We start from the raw sequence: 19,165 nt of genomic DNA, 5'->3' as shown, positions 1-19,165 counted from the left end.
GGACCGGATACCATGATCTTCGTTTTCTGAATGTTGAGCTTTAAGCCAACTTTTTCACTCTCCTCTTTCACTTTCATCACAAGGCTTTTTAGCTCTTCACTTTCTGCCATAAGGGTGGTGTCATCTGCATATCTGAGGTTATTGATATGTCACCCGGCAATCTTGATTCCAGCTTGTGTTTCTTCCGGTCCAGCATTTCTCATGATGTACTCTGTATAGAAGTTAAATAAGAAGGTTGACAATATACAGCCTTGACGTACTCCTTTTCCTATTTGGAACCAGTCTGTTGTTCCATGTCCAGTTCTAACTGTTGCTTCCTGACCTGCATACAGATTTCTCAAGAGGCAGGTCAGGTGGTCTGGTATTCCCATCTCTTTCAGAATTTTCCACAGTTGATTGTGATCCACACAGTCAAAGGCTTTGGCATAGTCAATAAAGCAGAAATAGATGTTTTTCTGGAACTCTCTTGCTTTTTCCAGGATCCAGTGGATGTTGGCAATTTGATCTCTGGTTCTTCTGCCTTTTCTAAAACCAGCTTGAACATCAGGGAGTTCACAGTTCACGTATTGCTGAAGCCTGGCTTGGAGAATTTTGAGCATTACTTTCCTAGCATATGAGATGAGTGCAATTGTGTGGTAGTTGGAGCATTCTTTGGCATTGCCTTTCTTTGGGACTGGAATGAAAACTGGCCTTTTCCAGTCCTGTGGCCACTGCTGAGTTTTCCAAATTTGCTGGCATATTGAGTGCAGCACTTTCACAGCATCATCTTTCAGGATTTGAAACAACTCAACTGGAATTCCATCACCTCCACTAGCTTTGTTCGTAGTGATGCTTTCTAAGGCCCACTTGACTTCACTTTCCAGGATGTCTGGCTCTAGATGAGTGATCACATCATCATGATTATCTGGGTCGTGAAGACCTTTTTGTACAGTTCTTCCATGTATTCTCGCCACCTCTTATTACTATCTTCTGCTTCTGTTAGGTCCATACCATTTCTGTCCTTTATTGAGCCCATCTTTGCATGAAATGTTCCCTTGGTATCTCTAATTTTCTTGAAGAGATCTCTAGTCTTTCCCATTCTATTGTTTTCCTCTATTTCTTTGCATTGATCACTGAAGAAGGCTTTCTTATCTCTTCTTGCTATTCTTTGGAACTCTGCATTCAGATGCTTATATCTTTCCTTTTCTCCTTTGCTTTTTGCCTCTCTTCTTTTCATAGCTATTTGTAAGGCCTCCCCAGACAGCCATTTTGCTTTTTTGCATTTCTTTTCCATGGGGATGGTCTTGATCCCTGTCTCCTGTTCAGTGTCACGAACCTCATTCCATAGTTCATCAGGCACTCTATCTATCAGATCTAGGCCCTTAAATCTATTTCTCACTTCCACTGTATAATCATAAGGGATTTGATTTAGGTCATACCCGAATGGTCTAGAGGTTTTCCCTACTTTCTTCAATTTGAGTCTGAATTTGGTAATAAGGAGTTCATGATCTGAGCCACAGTCAGCTCCCGGTCTTGTTTTTGTTGACTGTATAGAGCTTCTCCATCTTTGGCTGCAAAGAATATAATCAACCTGATTTCGGTGTTGACCATCTGGTGATGTCCATGTGCAGAGTCTTCTCTTGTGTTGTTGGAAGAGGGTGTTTGCTATGACCAGTGCATTTTCTTGGCAAAACTCTATTAGTCTTTGCCCTGCTTCATTCCGCATTCCAAGGCCAAATTTGCCTGTTACTCCAGGTGTTTCTTGACTTCCTACTTTTGCATTCCAGTCCCCTATAATGAAAAGGACATCTTTTTTGGGGTGTTAGTTCTAAAAGGTCTTGTAGGTCTTCATAAAACCGTTCAACTTCAGTTTCTTCAGCATTACTGGTTGGGGCATAGACTTGGATTACTGTGATATTGAATGGTTTGCCTTGGAGATGAACAGAGATCATTCTGTCGTTTTTTAGATTGCATCCAAGTACTGCATTTCAGACTCTTTTGTTGACCATGATGGCTACTCCATTTCTTCTGAGGGATTCCTGCCCGCAGTAGTAGATATAATGGTCATCTGAGTTAAATTCACCCATTCCAGTCCATTTTAGTTCTCTGATTCCTAGAATGTCGACGTTCACCCTTGCCATCTCTTGTTTGACCACTTCCAATTTGCCTTGATTCATGGACCTGACATTCCAGGTTCCTATGCAATATTGCTCTTTACAGCATTGGATCTTGCTTCTATCACCAGTCACATGCACAACTGGGTATTGTTTTTGTTTTGGCTCCATCCCTTCATTCTTTCTGGAGTTACTTCTCCACTGATCTCCAGTAGCATACTGGGCACCTAATGACCTGGGGAGTTCCTCTTTTGGTATCCTATCATTTTGCCTTTTCATACTGTTCATGGGGTTGTCAGGGCAAGAATACTGAAGTGGCTTGCCATTCCCCTCTCCAGTGGACCACGTTCTGTCAGACCCCTCCACCATGACCTGCCCGTCTTGGGTTGCCCCACAGGTAAGGCTTAGTTTCATTGAGTTAGACAAGGCTGTGGGCCTAGTGTGATTAGATTGACTAGTTTTCTGTGAGTATGATTTCAGTGTGTCTGCGATGCTCTCTTGCAACACCTACTATCTTACTTGGGTTTCTCTTACCTTGGGCGTGGGGTATCTCTTCATGGCTGCTCCAGCAAAGCACAGCCACTGCTTCTTACCTTGGATGAGGGGTATCTCCTTACCGCCGCCGTTCCTGATCTTCAAGGTGGGATAGCTCCTCTAGGCCTTCCTGCGCCTGCGCAGCCACCGCCCCCCGGGTTGCTCCTCCCGGCTGCGGGCCCTGGCCTCCGGCTCGGGGTGGCTCCTCAGGGTCACCACCCCTGGTCTCAGGTAAGAGGTGGCTTCTCCCGGCTGCCCCTGACCTCGGACGCGGGGTGTCTCCTCCCGGCCGCCCTTGACCTCGGACACAACACAAGAGAAGACTCTACACATGGACATCACCAGACGGTCAACACCGAAATCAGATTGATTATATTCTTTGCAGCCAAAGATGGAGAAGCTCTATACAGTCAACAAAAACAAGACCGGGAGCTGACTGTGGCTCAGATCATGAACTCCTTATTACCAAATTCAGACTCAAATTGAAGAAAGTAGGGAAAACCTCTAGACCATTCGGGTATGACCTAAATCAAATCCCTTATGATTATACAGTGGAAGTGAGAAATAGATTTAAGGGCCTAGATCTGATAGATAGAGTGCCTGATGAACTATGGAATGAGGTTCGTGACACTGAACAGGAGACAGGGATCAAGACCATCCCCATGGAAAAGAAATGCAAAAAAGCAAAATGGCTGTCTGGGGAGGCCTTACAAATAGCTATGAAAAGAAGAGAGGCAAAAAGCAAAGGAGAAAAGGAAAGATATAAGCATCTGAATGCAGAGTTCCAAAGAATAGCAAGAAGAGATAAGAAAGCCTTCTTCAGTGATCAATGCAAAGAAATAGAGGAAAACAATAGAATGGGAAAGACTAGAGATCTCTTCAAGAAAATTAGAGATACCAAGGGAACATTTCATGCAAAGATGGGCTCAATAAAGGACAGAAATGGTATGGACCTAACAGAAGCAGAAGATAGTAATAAGAGGTGGCGAGAATACATGGAAGAACTGTACAAAAAGGTCTTCACGACCCAGATAATCATGATGATGTGATCACTCATCTAGAGCCAGACATCCTGGAAAGTGAAGTCAAGTGGGCCTTAGAAAGCATCACTACGAACAAAGCTAGTGGAGGTGATGGAATTCCAGTTGAGTTGTTTCAAATCCTGAAAGATGATGCTGTGAAAGTGCTGCACTCAATATGCCAGCAAATTTGGAAAACTCAGCAGTGGCCACAGGACTGGAAAAGGCCAGTTTTCATTCCAGTCCCAAAGAAAGGCAATGCCAAAGAATGCTCCAACTACCGCACAATTGCACTCATCTCACATGCTAGGAAAGTAATGCTCAAAATTTTCCAAGCCAGGCTTCAGCAATACGTGAACTGTGAACTCCCTGATGTTCAAGCTGGTTTTAGAAAAGGCAGAAGAACCAGAGATCAAATTGCCAACATCCACTGGATCCTGGAAAAAGCAAGAGAGTTCCAGAAAAACATCTATTTCTGCTTTATTGACTATCCCAAAGCCTTTGACTGTGTGGATCACAATCAACTGTGGAAAATTCTGAAAGAGATGGGAATACCAGACCACCTGACCTGCCTCTTGAGAAATCTGTATGCAGGTCAGGAAGCAACAGTTAGAACTGGACATGGAACAACAGACTGGTTCCAAATAGGAAAAGGAGTATGTCAGGGCTGTATATTGTCAACCTTCTTATTTAACTTCTATACAGAGTACATCATGAGAAACGCTGGACCGGAAGAAACACAAGCTGGAATCAAGATTGCCGGGTGACATATCAATAACCTCAGATATGCAGATGACACCACCCTTATGGCAGAAAGTGAAGAGGAGCTAAAAAGCCTTGTGATGAAAGTGAAAGAGGAGAGTGAAAAAGTTGGCTTAAAGCTCAACATTCAGAAAACGAAGATCATGGTATCCGGTCCCATCACTTCATGGGAAATAGATGAGGAAACAGTGGAAAGAGTGTCAGACTTTATTTTCTTGGGCTCCAAAATCACTGCAGATGGTGACTGCAGCCATGAAATTAAAAGACGCTTACTCCTTGGAAGAAAAGTTATTACCAACGTAGATAGCATATTCAAAAGCAGAGACATTACTTTGCCAAAAAAGGTCCGTCTAGTCAAGGCTATGGTTTTTCCTGTGGTCATGTATGGATGTGAGAGTTGGACTGTGAAGAAGGCTGAGTGCCGAAGAATTGATGCTTTTGAACTGTGGTGTTGGAGAAGATTCTTGAGAGTCCCTTGGACTGCAAGGAGATCCAACCAGTCCATTCTGAAGGAGATCAGCCCTGAGATTTCTTTGGAGGTAATGATGCTGAAGCTGAAGCTCTAGTACTTTGGCCACCTCATGCGAAGAGTTGACTCATTGGAAAAGCCTTTGATGCTGGGAGGGGTTGGGGGCAGGAGGAGAAGGGGACGACAGAGGATGAGATGGCTGGATGGCATCACTGACTCGATGGACGTGAGTCTGAGTGAACTCTAGAGTTGGTGATGGGCAGGGAGGCCTGATGTGCTGCGATTCATGGGGTCGCAAAGAGTCGGACACGACTGAGTGACTAAACTGAACTGAACATAGCTGATTCAGAGAAGGCAATGGCACCCCAGTCCAGCATTCTTGCCTGGAGAATCCCATGGACGGAGTTGTCTGGTGGGCTGCAGTCCATGGGGTCGCTAAGAGTCAGACACAACTGAGCGACTTCACTTTCTCTTTTCACTTTCACCCATTGGAGAAGGTAATGGCCACCCACTCCAGTGTTGTTGCCTGGAGAATCCCAGGGATGGGGGAGCCTGGTGGGCTGCCGTCTCTGGAGTTGCACAGAGTTGGACACGACTGAAGCGACTTAGCAGCAACAGCATAGCTGATTCATGTTGTGTGGCAGAAACCAACACAACATTGTAAAGTAATTATCATCCAATTAAAAATATATTTAAAAAACAGATCACTGATCTAAATGCAAATTCAAAGCTATAAAATCCCTAGAAGGAGGTAACATGGGAGAAAATCTAGATGACCCTGGACTTGATGATGATGACTTTTTAGGTACAATATCCATGAAAGAAATAATCAATAAGCTGGACGTCAATGGTCATGAGTTTGAGCAAACTCCGGAAGTTGGTGAAGGACAGGGAAGTCTGGGTGCTGTGGTCCACGGGGTCGCAAAAAGTCGGACATGAATGAATGGCTGAACAACAACCACAGCATGCAAAATGGTGCAGCCACTTTGGAAGACGGTCTGGTGATTTTTCACAAAACTAACCATCCTCTTCTCATATGAGCTACCAATTGTTCCCCTTGGTGTTTAGTCATAGGAGCTGAAAACTTATGAGTGTTTATAGCAGCTTTATTCATAACTGCTAAAACTTGAGCACAACCAAGATGTCCTTCAGTGGGTGAAAGGATGAATAGACTGTGGAACATCTGGGTAGTGGAATACTATGTAGTGTCAAAAAGAATTGTTTGTCAAGTCATGAAAAGATGTGGAGGAAATTTAAATGTATTTTACTAAGTGAAAGAAGTCAGTACAAGAAGGCTGTAGGCTGATTCTAACTGTATGATGTTACACAAAAGACAAAGGTATGGAGAAAGTGACAAGATTAGTGCTTGTCCGGATTGTGGGGAGGAAGGAGGAACAGGTGGAGCACAAGGGATTTTTAGGGCAGTGAAACTACTCTGTACGAGACTATAAAGGGAGATACACGTCATTGCATGTTTGTCCAGATCCATAGATCGCAGGACACCAACAGTGAGTCCTGATGTAGACTGAAGACTCCGGGCCGTGATGGTGTGTCTATGCAGGGCCATCGACTGTAACAAACGCGCCACCCTGGCTCCGCAAGGAGTGCTGATATCAGGGAGAGGCTGGGGACATGGCAGAGGGGATATGGGAAATCTGTATTTTTCTGTTCCATTTTGCTGTGAACTGAAAGCTTCCCTAAAAAATAAAGTTTAGTAATTAAAAAAAAAGGAGGGATGCACTGACACAGGCTACAAGGATGAACCTTGAAAACATTGTGCTGAATGGAAGAAACCAGTCAAAAAAGGCCACATACGTATGATGCTGTTTATATGAAACATCCAGACAGACAGCTGCCAGGAGCTGGGGGAGGAGGGGGGAAGGAGGGCAGGTAATGCGGAAAGGTGATGGAAACATTCGGGAACCAGTTACTGACGGTTGCATACCACTGTGAATAATGCACTTGGTGCCACTGGGTTGGTTGTACACCTTTGAATGGTTAATGGTTAATTTTTACGTTAAGCAAATTTTTACTGATGATACTTCCTTAAATTTCTTCATGGCTCAGAACACGCGGCAGTTGCCGGTCCTGGGTTGGGTGGAATTCCCCACCAGGTGGGGGTGGAGCTACAGGGCATGCTGGATCCTGCTCCTTCCCACTCCCCTGGATCGTCTCTGAGCTCTGTTCCCAGGACCTCAGTTCACCCCAAACCAGGTCTCTTCCCAGTGTCTGGGGAGGGGGAGGAACTACAGAAGGGGCCCCAGGGTGGCACTGCCCCGGGCAGGCTCCAGGAACAGCACAGCCATCCATCAAGTCTCACATCTGCAGGTCCAGGTGGCATCGAGCGCTCCAGCCCCTACCCCCGCCCACCCGAGGGTCAGATCTGTGCTTGTGTCCTGTTGAACCACCCCTTGGAATCTTCTGGTTCTGTCCCCTCTGCTTCTCTACCACCACTGTGAACACCCTAGTCCAAGTCTCCATCATCTCTTGCCTGGACCCTTGCCACAGCCTCCACTGCTCTCCCCAAATCCACTCAGGACCCCTCCTCCCCACCACCAACTCATTTTCCAACACTCTAGCCAGAGTGAGTTTTGAAAATGCAAATCTCATCATACCCACCCTTGTCCCAAAATCTTATAAAGGCTTCGAGTTATCTTAGGACAAAGACAAAACTTGTCCTTTGGCAAGTTTTGACAGGGACCTCCACATCCCACATCCGAAGTACCTTTCCTGCCACAGCTGGCAAGCTTCCTCCTCGAAGCAATAGCACTGCCACACCACGGTTAAGAGTGTTGCTTAACCTCTCTGAAATTCACGTCCTGCACAATGAAACAGGATTATAATCATGTGCCTGGCCTAGGCGAGGTAACTCAACACACAGTAATATGCCTGTTTCCTGAGACAGACACTCCGCTAAACCCTTGACAAACTCCGCTTCCCTGAATCCTCCCAACATGCCCGTGAGCTGTGGGTTTGAAACGCCATTTCCCAGAGGAGGTGGCTGACTTGCCACAGGAGAGTGAGGACTCCAAGCCCAGGTCGAGCCTGCTCCCACAGCCCTGCTTAGAGGACTTTATACTCTCTTCTAGGCTTTTCCTGGGTGACTGAGGGCTTCATAAACAACTTACTTTTCTCCTTGATGGGTGCATCTTCAGGAACAGGATGCTTCTAAGGATTCCAGGGTGTGCCTGAAGTGGGCCCTGCACAGTTTCAAACAAGGGAGATATTTGCAAACGCCTGGCACATGTGCATCCACGTGGGCCCCCACCTCTGGGGCCATCCAGGCCAGCGTGCACCTCCGTCTCTTTCTATAAAGCTCCCATCAATCTGTCTTCAGCCTAGTTAACTCTGGAAACTTGGATTGGATTCTTTCTATTTTATTTATTTATTTTTTGGCCGAGAGACTTGTGGGATCTTAGTTTCCCAAACAGGGATTGATCCCTGGCCCCTGGCAGTGAAAGTTTGGAGTCCTAACCACTGGGCGGCCAGGTGGGGAGAAGTCTCTGGATCATTTTCTAGTAAGGCTTGATGGCAAGGAGAAGGGTCCCCTATGGTAGGAAAGTGAATTTCATTGGTAGGCAGTGGTCTTCGCTGATTTCTAGCTATTTGGTTTTTTAAAAACCATGGTAAATCAGTTAGGTGTCAATACTGCACACCTCCGTTTGTCTCAGTTCCTGGGCAGCAAGTGAAAATGAAAGTGAAAGTAGCTCAGCTCTGACTCTTTGTGACCTCAAGGACCATACAGTCCATGGAATTCTCCAGGCCAGGATATTGGAATGGGTAGCCTTTCCCTTCTCCAGGGGATCTTCCCAACCCAGGGATCGAACCCAGGTCTCCCACATCGCAAGTGGATTCTTTACCAGCTGAGGCACAAGGGAAGCCCAAGAATACTGGAGTGGGTAGCCTATCCCTTCTCCAGGGAATCTTCCTGACCCAGGAATCGAACTAGTGTCTCCTGTATTGCAGGCAGATTCTTTACCAACTGAGATATCAAGGAAGCCCAAATAAAAGTAAAGGAAACAGAAACATCAAAAATAGAAAAGAGAAGTCTAGCACTCCAGCCTAAGGACAGTGTTTTGCTCCACTTAAAAGTGACTCAGGATGACTGAGCAGTTGCCTGGAAAGGAAGGAGAAGGCAAGCCCACACCTGAAAGGGGGCTGCAGATGAGGACTTGGTGATATTTTAAAACAGTGTGAAAAATATCATCTTACATTCATCTGCTTTCTAGTCAGATATGCAAGTATCCTTGCAAGAATTTTAGAGTTAAGTGTTCAGGCTGGTTGTGACTGAAGAAGAGGTGGGGACAGAGAGCACAGCTCTCTTGGGATTTTTGTGGTTGGCTTCAGAAACCCTTTCCCCACTGTGAGCACACCCTGGACTCCAGACTCAAGTGCTCTGGATTCAGGACTCTACTTTCATCTTTCCTCAGCTCTGTAACCTTGCAGAGCAACTTTCCAATCTCTTTGGACTCTTCCTCACTTCTGAATAGGACAGATCTCATTTCAATACCATGATCTTCCCTGCTCTAACCTTCTTTGGAATTTCTTGAGGGCACTTTTCCTGCAGAGGAATCTGGTGACCAGTCTCAGAAGACCCCTGAGGGCTAATTCTGGAAGAGCCCCAACAAGTTTGCCCAAGGCTCCAGAGCTAGTTATTGCCTTGAGTAGTGTTTTATTATTGGCAAAAGAGAGGTGGGCAGGAAACTCACAGTAAATCGTTTCCTTTCTGAAAAAAAAAAAAAAAAAAATAGCGCCACCATTTCATGTTTGGAGGAGCCAAGGAATTTTAGCTCGTTGTAAACATTACTTTGCCAACAAAGGTCCATCTAGTCAAGGCTATGGTTTTTTCAGTGGTCATGTATGGATGTGAAAGTTGGACTATGAAGAAAGCTCAGCGCCGAAGAATTGATGCTTTTGAACTGTCATGTTGGAGAAGACTCTTGAGAGTCCCTTGGACTGCAAGGAGATCCAACCAGTCCATCCTAAAGGAGATCAGTCCTGGGTGTTCATTGGAAAGACTGATGCTGAAGCTGAAACTCCAATACTTTGGCCACCTGATGCGAAGAGCTGACTCATTTGAAAAGACCCTGAGGCTGAGAAAGATTGGGGGCAGGAGAAGAGGGTGACAGAGAATGAGATGGTTGGATGGCATCATCGACTCGATGGACATGGGTTTGGGTGTACTCCGGGAGTTGGTGATGGACAGGGAGGCTTGGTGTGCTGCAGTTCATGGGGTCACAAAGAGTCAGACACGACTGAGTGACTGAACTGAACTGACCTGCAACAACTCAGGACACAGAGGCAAGTGTAAAGAAGAAAAATGAAAAGCAGTGGTATTCCCAGCAATACCAGTAAGCAGGAATAACATTCCTGAGAATTATCTATAGTTTGGGACTGATAGTACCCACAAACATGCTTTTATGCTCTTTAAATATGATACAATCATATTTATATTGTGTTTATATTCATATATAAATAACATTGCATTATTACATATGGGCATTCAATACACAATACATTGTTGTTCAATGGCTTAGTCCCGTCCAGCTCTTTGCGACTCCATGGACTGCGGCATGCCAGGCTTCCCTGTCCATCACCATCTCCTGGAGCTTGCTTAAACTCACTTCCATTGAGTCAGTGATGCCATCCAACCATCTCGTTCTTATCATCCCTTCTCTTCCTGCCTTCAATATTTCCCAGGATCAGGGTCTTTTCCAGTGAGTCAGGACTTCGCATCAGGCGGCCAAAGTATTGGAGCTTCAGCTTCAACATTAGTCCTTCCAATGAATATTCAGGATTGATTTCCTTTAGGATTGACTGATTTGATTTCCTTGCAGTCTGAGGGACTCTCACCAGTCTTTTCCAACACACCAAAGTTCAAAAGCATCAGTTCTTCAGGGCTCAGCCTTCTTTATATCTAACTCTCACATCCACATATGACTACTGGAAAAACCATAGCTTTGACTAGACAGGCCTTTGTTGGCAAAGTAATGTCTCTGCTTGTCAATATGCTGTCTAGGTTTGTCATAGCTTTTCTTTCAAGGCACAAGTGTCTTTCAATTTCATGGCTACAATCACCATCTGCCGTGATTTTGGAGCCCAAGAAAATAAAATCTGTCACTGTTTCGATTGTTTCCCCATCTATTTGCCATGAAGTGATGAGACTGGAGGACATGATCCTTTTTTGAATGCTGAGTTTTAAGCCAGCTTTTTCACTTTCCTCTTTCACTTTCATCAAGAGGCTCTTTAGTTCCTCTTTGCTTTCTGCCATAAAGGTGGTGTCACCTACATGTCTGGAGTTATTGATATTTCTCCCAGGAATCTTGATTCCCGCTTGTGCTTCATGCAGCCCAGCATTTTGCACTATGTACTCTACATGTAAGTTAAATAAGCAGGTAACAATATGCAGGATTGACCGCACTCCTTTCCCAATTTGGAACCAGTCCCATTGTTCCATGTCCTATTCTAACTGTTGCTTCTTGATCTGCATATAGGTTTCTGAGGACGCAGGTAAGTTGGTTTGGTATTTTCATCTCTTTAATAAGAATTTTATTGACCTCTCTCCCCTTCCCTCTCTCTTTCCTCTCCTTAACCCTTCCTATCCTTCCCTGTTTTTCTAGTCCCCCGGTCCTGGACGGAGGAATCTGGTCGAAGGGCCCTCAGCCTGAGCTGAGGATTGGAGACTGATCACCTCCTCTTGGCAGAGAACTCGAATTCTGGTTCTGGTCTGGTCTGACTTCTGGTAGGGCCGAGTTCCAGTCCTCCCTTCTCTGGAGGCCCAGGGAAAAGTTCCATAATTCCTGGGTATCTGTAGGTGGCAGATGTCTGTAAGGCCACCCTTTTCGCCGACCCCCTCTCCTACCTCCTCCCCCTTCTTTCAACCTGGCTTCCTTTCCTCCCTTGAAATCTTTGATATTAGTACTTGGATCTGAAGTTCTGTGTCTCTATAGGAGGTTTTCTGAGAGACTGTATTCTTGTATTTAAGGGCTTCCCTGGTGGTGCAGAGGTTAAAGCGTCTGCCTGGAATGTGGGAGACCTGGGTTTGATGCCTGGGTTGGGAAGATCCCCTGGAGAAGGAAATGGCAACCCACTCCAGTATTTTTGCCTGGAGAATCCCATGGACGGAGGAGCTTGGTGGGCTACAGTCCACGGGTTGCAAAGAGTCAGACACGACGGAGGGACTTCACTTTCACTTAATAAGAATTTTCTAGTTTGTTGTGATCCACACAGTCAAAAGTTTTAGCATAGACAATGAAGGAGAAGTAGATGTTCTTCTGGAATTCTCTTGCTTTTTGTATGATCCAACGGATGTTGGCAATTTGATCTCTGGTTCCTCTCTGCCTTTTCTAAGGATACATAACAAACATCACAATACATAACAAACATCAGTTACACATAAAATATATATCACATATAATTAATAAATATTTTTCCAGGGGCGTGTCTTTGAACCTGTGACGACCCTGGGAACCCCTGAGCTCGTCTGCTACTCAGGGGAAGCCCGCTGCAGCAGTGGCCAGAGCCAAGCCCGGTGCAGCGGACTTGCACAACTCAACTACAAGTCCCAGCGTTCCATGCGCTAGCACGGGTCGGGGGGGATGGGACCACAAGTACCAGCAGGCTTCGCGCAGACGCAGGAACCACGAGTCCCAGAATGCACTGCTCGAGGCTTCCGCAGGGCCCTCCGGGACATGTAGTCGTCTATGGCGCTAATTCCTATTCATTAGGCCTCAAAGAAAATGCAAATTCCCCGAACGGTCCACCAACGCGACTTTTCAGGGGCTAGTGAGAAGACTGAACGCGTGACAGAGAAGTAAGAAGTTTGGAGGCCAATCTGTGGCGCGGAGGCAGGACCCATGCGCATGCCCGGCGGTCGTCGGCGCCAGCCCAGCGCGGGCGGGAGACTCCGAGCAGCAGGCCCCGCCTTCGCACCCTGCCCCATCTCCGTTCCTCCTCCCGGTGAGCCTGCGCAGATGGTGCAGGGCGGAGGGCCGCGGGGAGGGACTCGCGGCGCCTGCGCAGAGCGGCGGCTTCTCTCGCGAGGACGGACGCCATTATCGCATCTCCCCGACAAACACCACGAGAATTCCGCAGCCCACACGGTAATTGCAGCTCCCGCAGCCGGTCGCGTCTCCACCTCCCCCTTCCCGCGGGGCGAGAGCGAGAGCGAGATCTCCCCTCCTCCCTCCTCCCTGCGCCCTCCTCCGGCCGCGGCGCCCGCGCCGCCGCCCCCGCCCCCCCCGACACGGCCACCGGCCCCAATGGCCCGCCGTCCTGTGCGCCACCGTCTCAGCCCTGTCAAGCCGCCTGCCCGCCGCGCTTCAGCGCACCCGCACCTGGCTCCGGCCGCCCATCCCCCGGCCCGCCGCCCCCGCCGTCGCGGTGCGCGGGGTCCGTCGCGGAGCGGGCCTCCCTTCCGGGACCAGGCCCGCAAGAGCAGCGTCCGGCCGCGGGCGGGCGGGGTGGGGTCGTGCTGCTGTTGCTGCGGTGTAGCCGCTCCGGGTCGTGAGGCCACGGGCGGGCAGGCGGCTAGGCGGCTCTCCCCCGCGGGAGGCCGGCGGCCGCGTACGCGGGGAGAGCGGCTGCGGGCGGAAGTGCGGGAGGCGGCTGTTCTCGTTGGGCGGGCGGCGGGCCCGAGTGAGGAGCGGCCCTGGGGACCCCTGCCCGGTGCTCGGAATCTTCGAGCCGCCGGTAACGTTAACTCCGTGTGTTTAAAGCTCCTTTGCCCCTCTTTGTCTCGCGATTAAAATAAGCGTGTGCTCCTGGGACGTCGGGTCCTGTCACGGCTCCAATTTTGAGAAAGCGGATGCCGTGTGTAGGTCCAGTGCTGCGGCCGGTCCCGCCGGCGTTTCCAGCGCTTCTCATCGCGGCGGTCGGGTCAGGGGGACAGGGAGGTGGCTGCGGCCCACGGAGGGAAGGGGCTTCCCTGGGACACACGGCCAGGTGTGAATGCGATCTGTCCCAAGTCCATGTTCTGAAAAAATTGCACACGTTTGATACTTTAATAAAGTAATGCCACAGAGTGTCAGTGGAAGACTAGAAAACAACAGCCCCCACCCCACCTCCCAGTTCCACTCCTCCAAGACTTTATATTTTTGCTGTTTCATGAGGAAGTTCTAAGTAGCTATAAATAATAAGCTGGCAGTTCACTGGTTTTAGACATTCCTGACTTGCTGTTAACAGATAGGATGACTTTTTCATATCGCATCTCACTTCTATCCCCTGAATTCACTATGTTCAGTTCAGATTGTTTGTAACTAAGCAGATATTACTTCATAGCTAGGTATCCTATTTCCCCTGTTATACGGGTTTTTGCTTTTTTCTGTTGTTTGTGATGGCCTTTCTTTTTCTTTGCACTTTCTGTTCCTGTTGACTCTTTACTTTTTTTTTTTAATTGTTCCCTGAGGCATGTGGGATCTTGGTTCTCTGGAAATTGAACCTGTTCCCCCTGCAATGGAAGCACGGAGTCTCAACCACTGGACTGCTAGGGAAGTCCCACTTTACCTTGTTTTAGATTCTGAAGGATGGCACTAAATCTCTCTTACCGTCCCCCTCTCCCCAGCCTTGTGGTGGTCTTTTTCTAATCTGGATTGTTTACTCCTTAGACCAGCACCAGTATCATCTTGACATTTTCTTTTACTATATACAACTGAGTTTGTTCAGGTCTCGTGTTTTAATCTTGACTTCCTTTATTTCAATGAGAACCTACTGCCAAGTAGCCTTATTCCTTTTGGATAACTCTTCAGGATCCTCTTTGGTGTTAAGACATTTCTGGAATTCCCGAAAAATGTAGAGTCCTAGTCTGACTGCTTTCTGACTCTGGGGACTTGTCCTTCAGCTATGGAATCTGAAAGTCTCTTGTGTCATTTGAGAACGTCGTCTTCTCTGCTTTTGGTGGTGGTTTAGTCGCTAAGTTGTGTCCGACTCTTGTGACCCCACGGACTGTAGCCTGCCAGGCTCCTCTGTCCATGGGACTCTGCAGGCAAGAATACTGGAGTGGGTTGCTATTTCCTTCTCCAGCTCTGCTTTTACTCTTCTGTTTTAGGAGTTTCTGTTAGTTTTATGATGGACATCTTGGATTAACCCTCTGAATCTTCTGTCATTATCCTCTTCCTGTGTCATCTTATTCTTGTTTCTGGGATAGAAACATTTATCCTCCAATCCTACTTAAAAGTTTTCATTTCCACAATCAAAGTTTAATTTCTAAGGATTTATACTGTTCCTTTTTCATAATAGTGTATTGTTTGATGAATGCATTTTCTCCTTGACTTTGGGGATACTAGTAAGGGTTTTTTAGTTCCCTTTTGTTCTCTGATTTCTTGTGTCCTATTGTTTCACTGTTCTTTTCCTCTTTTTGAAAAGACTGGCTTTTTGCTTTGTGTGGCAAGTACTCTTCAAATACTGGTAATTATTGTTGTCTAAGGCCAGAGGAAGAAGGTAGAGAACTCGTGAGTTTGGGGGGCTGATTTTTTGGTCACACCCACATGGTGGCTTATGGAATTTTTGTTCCTCAACCAAGGATTGAACCTGGGCCCACAGCAGTGAAAGCATGGTGTCCTGACCTCTGGACCACCAGGGAATTTCCCTGTAGAACTACTTTTGAAAATGTGCAGGTTTCCTATTGGCTTTTGGGGAACTTTTTGTTTTGCTGGGACCTCAAATGCCAGAAGGCAGATTTTCTCCGGGCCTTTCTGCTTAAGGAAGATGCCTTTGACTGGGGGCTGCTCCACTTGGTCTAGGGAGGGCCCTTGTACAGCTCTCCGTACAGGGACCTGACTTCCATGTGCAGGCACAACCCTCACCCTCTCCTGGTTTGGAGTCCTAGCCTTTATAGGCTTGGAGGCCGCCTTTGTTGTGTCCACTTCTGTGTGCTCCGATTACTGTTTCCTCTTCCCCCATTAATCCTCCTGGTCTGCCAGAAATTTGTAGAATCTCTTGCACATCTTATATTCTTTCTTGTGGATTTATTATATGATACTAAAAGTCACTTTGATGGGATGAGCAGAGTTCACCTCTGAGGCCAGTCGCTCTGTGTGAGTAGATATTCCATCATCCCTTCTCATCACCCTGCTCTCCTGCCTCCCATTGACTGTGGTAACAAATGCCCAGTGGCAGTGGGATGACTGGCCAAATCTTGGTCCCCTTGGGCTCCTCCGCATTGCACTTGTGGGCGGATGGTGTGTGTTCCCACTGGATTTTCTCCTGGCTCCAGAGCCATGGAAGGGTGCCAGGCTTAGCTGGGGAATGCCAACCACAGATGGTGTTAGAGCAAAGATTGTGGTTTTAGCCTCTGCAGGGGGTTTGTCTTGTATCACTGGGCCAGAGTTTAAGGATTGCCTCTAGGCAAGCGGTGATTACTGTGCTTGAAGTGTAACCTTGATGCATTTTAGTTGATTGTCCTTCGAAAGCTGTGAATAGTGAAATACACCAGTTGTGTTTGCCAGGGCCTTGCTAGTGGAGGCATTGCCATCGCTGGGCATTTGTGAGAAACATGGACTCTTAAGCCCTGTCCAGATGTATGGAATCAATCTGCAGCTTTATAAACTTACCCTTTTGAAGGAACTTTACAGAAAAGTCACAAGAATAGTTCAGAAGCTTCCCTGTGCCCTTTACCCACTTCCCTTAAGATTGACACCTTACATTATCAGATATCCTCATGAAAATCAGAAACTTAACATTGTCACAGTACCATTAGCTGAAATGTGGACTTTGCTAAACTTCATCATTTTTCTACTAATGTCCTTTTTCTGTTTCAGGATCTAATCCAGGACCTCACTCTGCATTTAGTTGTCATGTCTCCTTTAGTCTCTTCCAATTTGGGATGTTTACACATCTCTCCCCAAATGTTTATAAATTACAAAGGAAGAATTATAACCTCACAGTGGGAAAACCTGGCATCTCCAGTAGTAAGACATAATGATATCACATTCTCTGATGATATGCATTGAGACAGAAATGCATACATGAAGTCTAATCATGAGAAAACCCAAATTGAGGCACGTGCACCAGAATCTTGACTAGTGTGCCTCAGAAACGTTCCAGGTGTGGAAAGATAGCTAAAGATTCAGAATTTGCAAGTTAAAAGATCGTCAGGTATAGTACATGCACTTGCTGAAGAAATACTCCTGTGCTCGATGGCCCACAAGGAGCTAAGAGAGAAAGACCCACCAGCCTTGTTTGGTGGGTGGTAAATGAGCCTGCTGCCGTCTGTGGGGTCGCACAGAGTCGGACACAACAGCAGCAGCACAGGCTCTAGGTGAGTCTGTAAACAGCTCATTGATAACACCCTTATAGCTTACTAGCCTTAGTTTTTCCTTATGATCTCATCTACACTATAAATCCTGAAGACTTTAGCTGTACAGTTAAATACATGATGTCATAATGCCAGACTGACTAAAATGTCCTGTGACTTTACCACTTTTAACTATTTAAATCTGGAAAAAGTAAGCATTTTCTTATTTTGAAGAAAGGAGTTCTGTGGGTAATGTGTATTAAGGTTCTTATTGAGAATGTCTTAGAAAAATGTGTAAAAAGTCCTCCCTTTCCAAGAGGAGGATAAAGATCATTATTGTGTCCTCTGACTTCACATACTTGATGGTCAGAAAAACAAAAGCACATAGTGAATTGTTCTCTGGAGGTGCCCTGAACTATTCTGAAATGTTCATGGGTGTTCGAAGGAATTTGACAGCAGCTGTTGGGTCCTGTGGTTGCAAGTTGCTTTTAAAAAGTGACACGTGCTTCTTATTTGGGGGTAGAACCTGGAGCTCACTTAACTGCTCAGAATAGACTCCTAGCATCAACCCTCCTTTCAGAGTACTTTTAAGAATTCTCAGCCCTTTGGTTTCTCACTTTTGTGTAGTTTGTGAAACCAGTTTAAAATGAGAGCTTTAGCTAATCATCTCATCTTATGCCATCTGCCTTTCTGTCAGCTCTGTCTGCCTGGCCTACCTCCTGGGAAGATGGGGCTGTCTTCAGATCTAGAGGGCATGCTCTTGATCCCGTCTCATCCCCCACCCTCCTGCCCCCAGCCAAGCATCCCTTCACCATAATAGTACGTCTTCCCGGGTATGTCTAAGAGGAGGCTGAGCTTGGGATGACCACCCAGAGCCTGTCCCTGCTTGAAACCTGTGGATGCTTTTGAATTAAACCATGATGGAAACCTTAATTTCCCAAGCAGATAGCACACCCAAAGCATTGTGGAAGTCACCTGAAATGATTCCATTTTTGAATTAAACTCTGTGTTTTTCACATCTACCGATTGTCAAGGACCGTCCAATTTGATTTTATGTTTTGGACCACCTGCCTTCATGGTGGGGTGAACAGTAAGACGGCCTTGTCTTTATAGTGACCCTCATACTGGGGTGGGGGGATGGTGATGGTGCTGACCGCTGCCCCAGACAGGTGACCCATAAGGTTGGATTGCTGACAGAACATAGATGGTGGAAGAATGAAATCCATCAGCAAAGGCCAGAGAAGGTGAAAAGATGAGAACAGGTAGAGAGGTGAGGGGAGTGTCTGTGGAAGGTGACTATACTTGCCTTGCGCTGAGTCCTTCTGTGTTAGCGTTTAGAGTAGTTGAGTGCGGGGAATGCTCTGAAAGAGTGAGTGGGCAGGAAGAGCCGAGGTAGGAGGGGTGGGTGGGGGTGGAGTGGTGTCAAGAAGCTGGGGACTGCGCTGAGTGGCTTGGGGCAGAGCCCTGTACTGACAAACCTTTTGTAATAAAGATTTACATTGTGTGCTGCAAAGAATGCCGCTTCTGGTCTCTAGTGATTTTTCCTTCCTCTTCACAATGGAAAGTCATCAAATAACTTGAAGCAGAATTACACCTTTCTAAAGTAGCAGTGGGTTTGGATAAACTGGCAGGGAAAACTTGGTGCTGGCATTTCCTTGTTGGTGTGAACTGTGTGTCCCTTGAGTGTGGCAAGAGCCCCGGGCACCTTGATCTTCCTGGATGGAGTGGGGACAACTCAGGGTGGGTGCCAGCTGTCACCGCCACGTACAACCTGTGGTCGCACTGGCAGGTGGGCTGCAGGACGGGACTGCCTGCTGCTACACTGTCCTGGAAGTGCTCACGGCTGGAGCCAGGGTAGACCTCAGGATCAGGTGCTGTGGCAAGCTGCCTTCCCTGCTGGGATCTTCTGCAAATAGACCGCGTAATTCACGACCTCTCCAACCACCCATTTCTCCCCGCCCCGATTTTGACTGAATCTGTCCTAGAAGGCTAGGTGTCCTGTTCACCAGCAAAGAGGTACAAACACAGTTTGTAGTTATGTGGCCTTCTGGTTTTG

General features: G+C 47.0%; 1 protein-coding gene across 7 annotated transcripts in view; it reads left to right on the top strand.

Annotated features, from left to right (window-relative positions):
- Positions 1–12,820: 12,820 nt before the first annotated feature.
- Positions 12,821–19,165, top strand: part of LOC120872965 (BTG3 associated nuclear protein) — a 68,942-nt gene continuing 62,597 nt past the window's right edge. For 2 of the 7 annotated variants that reach the window (XM_040253714.1, XM_040253713.1), the window contains exon 1: positions 12,821–12,979. In XM_040253714.1, coding sequence (XP_040109648.1) covers positions 12,851–12,979 — 129 coding nt within the window. In that variant the 5' untranslated portion in view covers positions 12,821–12,850. The remainder of the gene's footprint in view (positions 12,980–19,165) is intronic. The other 5 variants (XM_040253718.1, XM_040253717.1, XM_040253716.1 and 2 more) reach the window with 3 other exon arrangements.

The sequence above is a fragment of the Oryx dammah genome, unplaced genomic scaffold (genome assembly GCF_014754425.2).
Source record: "Oryx dammah isolate SB20612 unplaced genomic scaffold, SCBI_Odam_1.1 HiC_scaffold_13, whole genome shotgun sequence".
Lineage (NCBI taxonomy): Eukaryota > Metazoa > Chordata > Mammalia > Artiodactyla > Bovidae > Oryx > Oryx dammah.
Note: the sequence above shows the minus strand (reverse complement) of the source record. Positions and strands in the feature narration are given on the sequence as shown.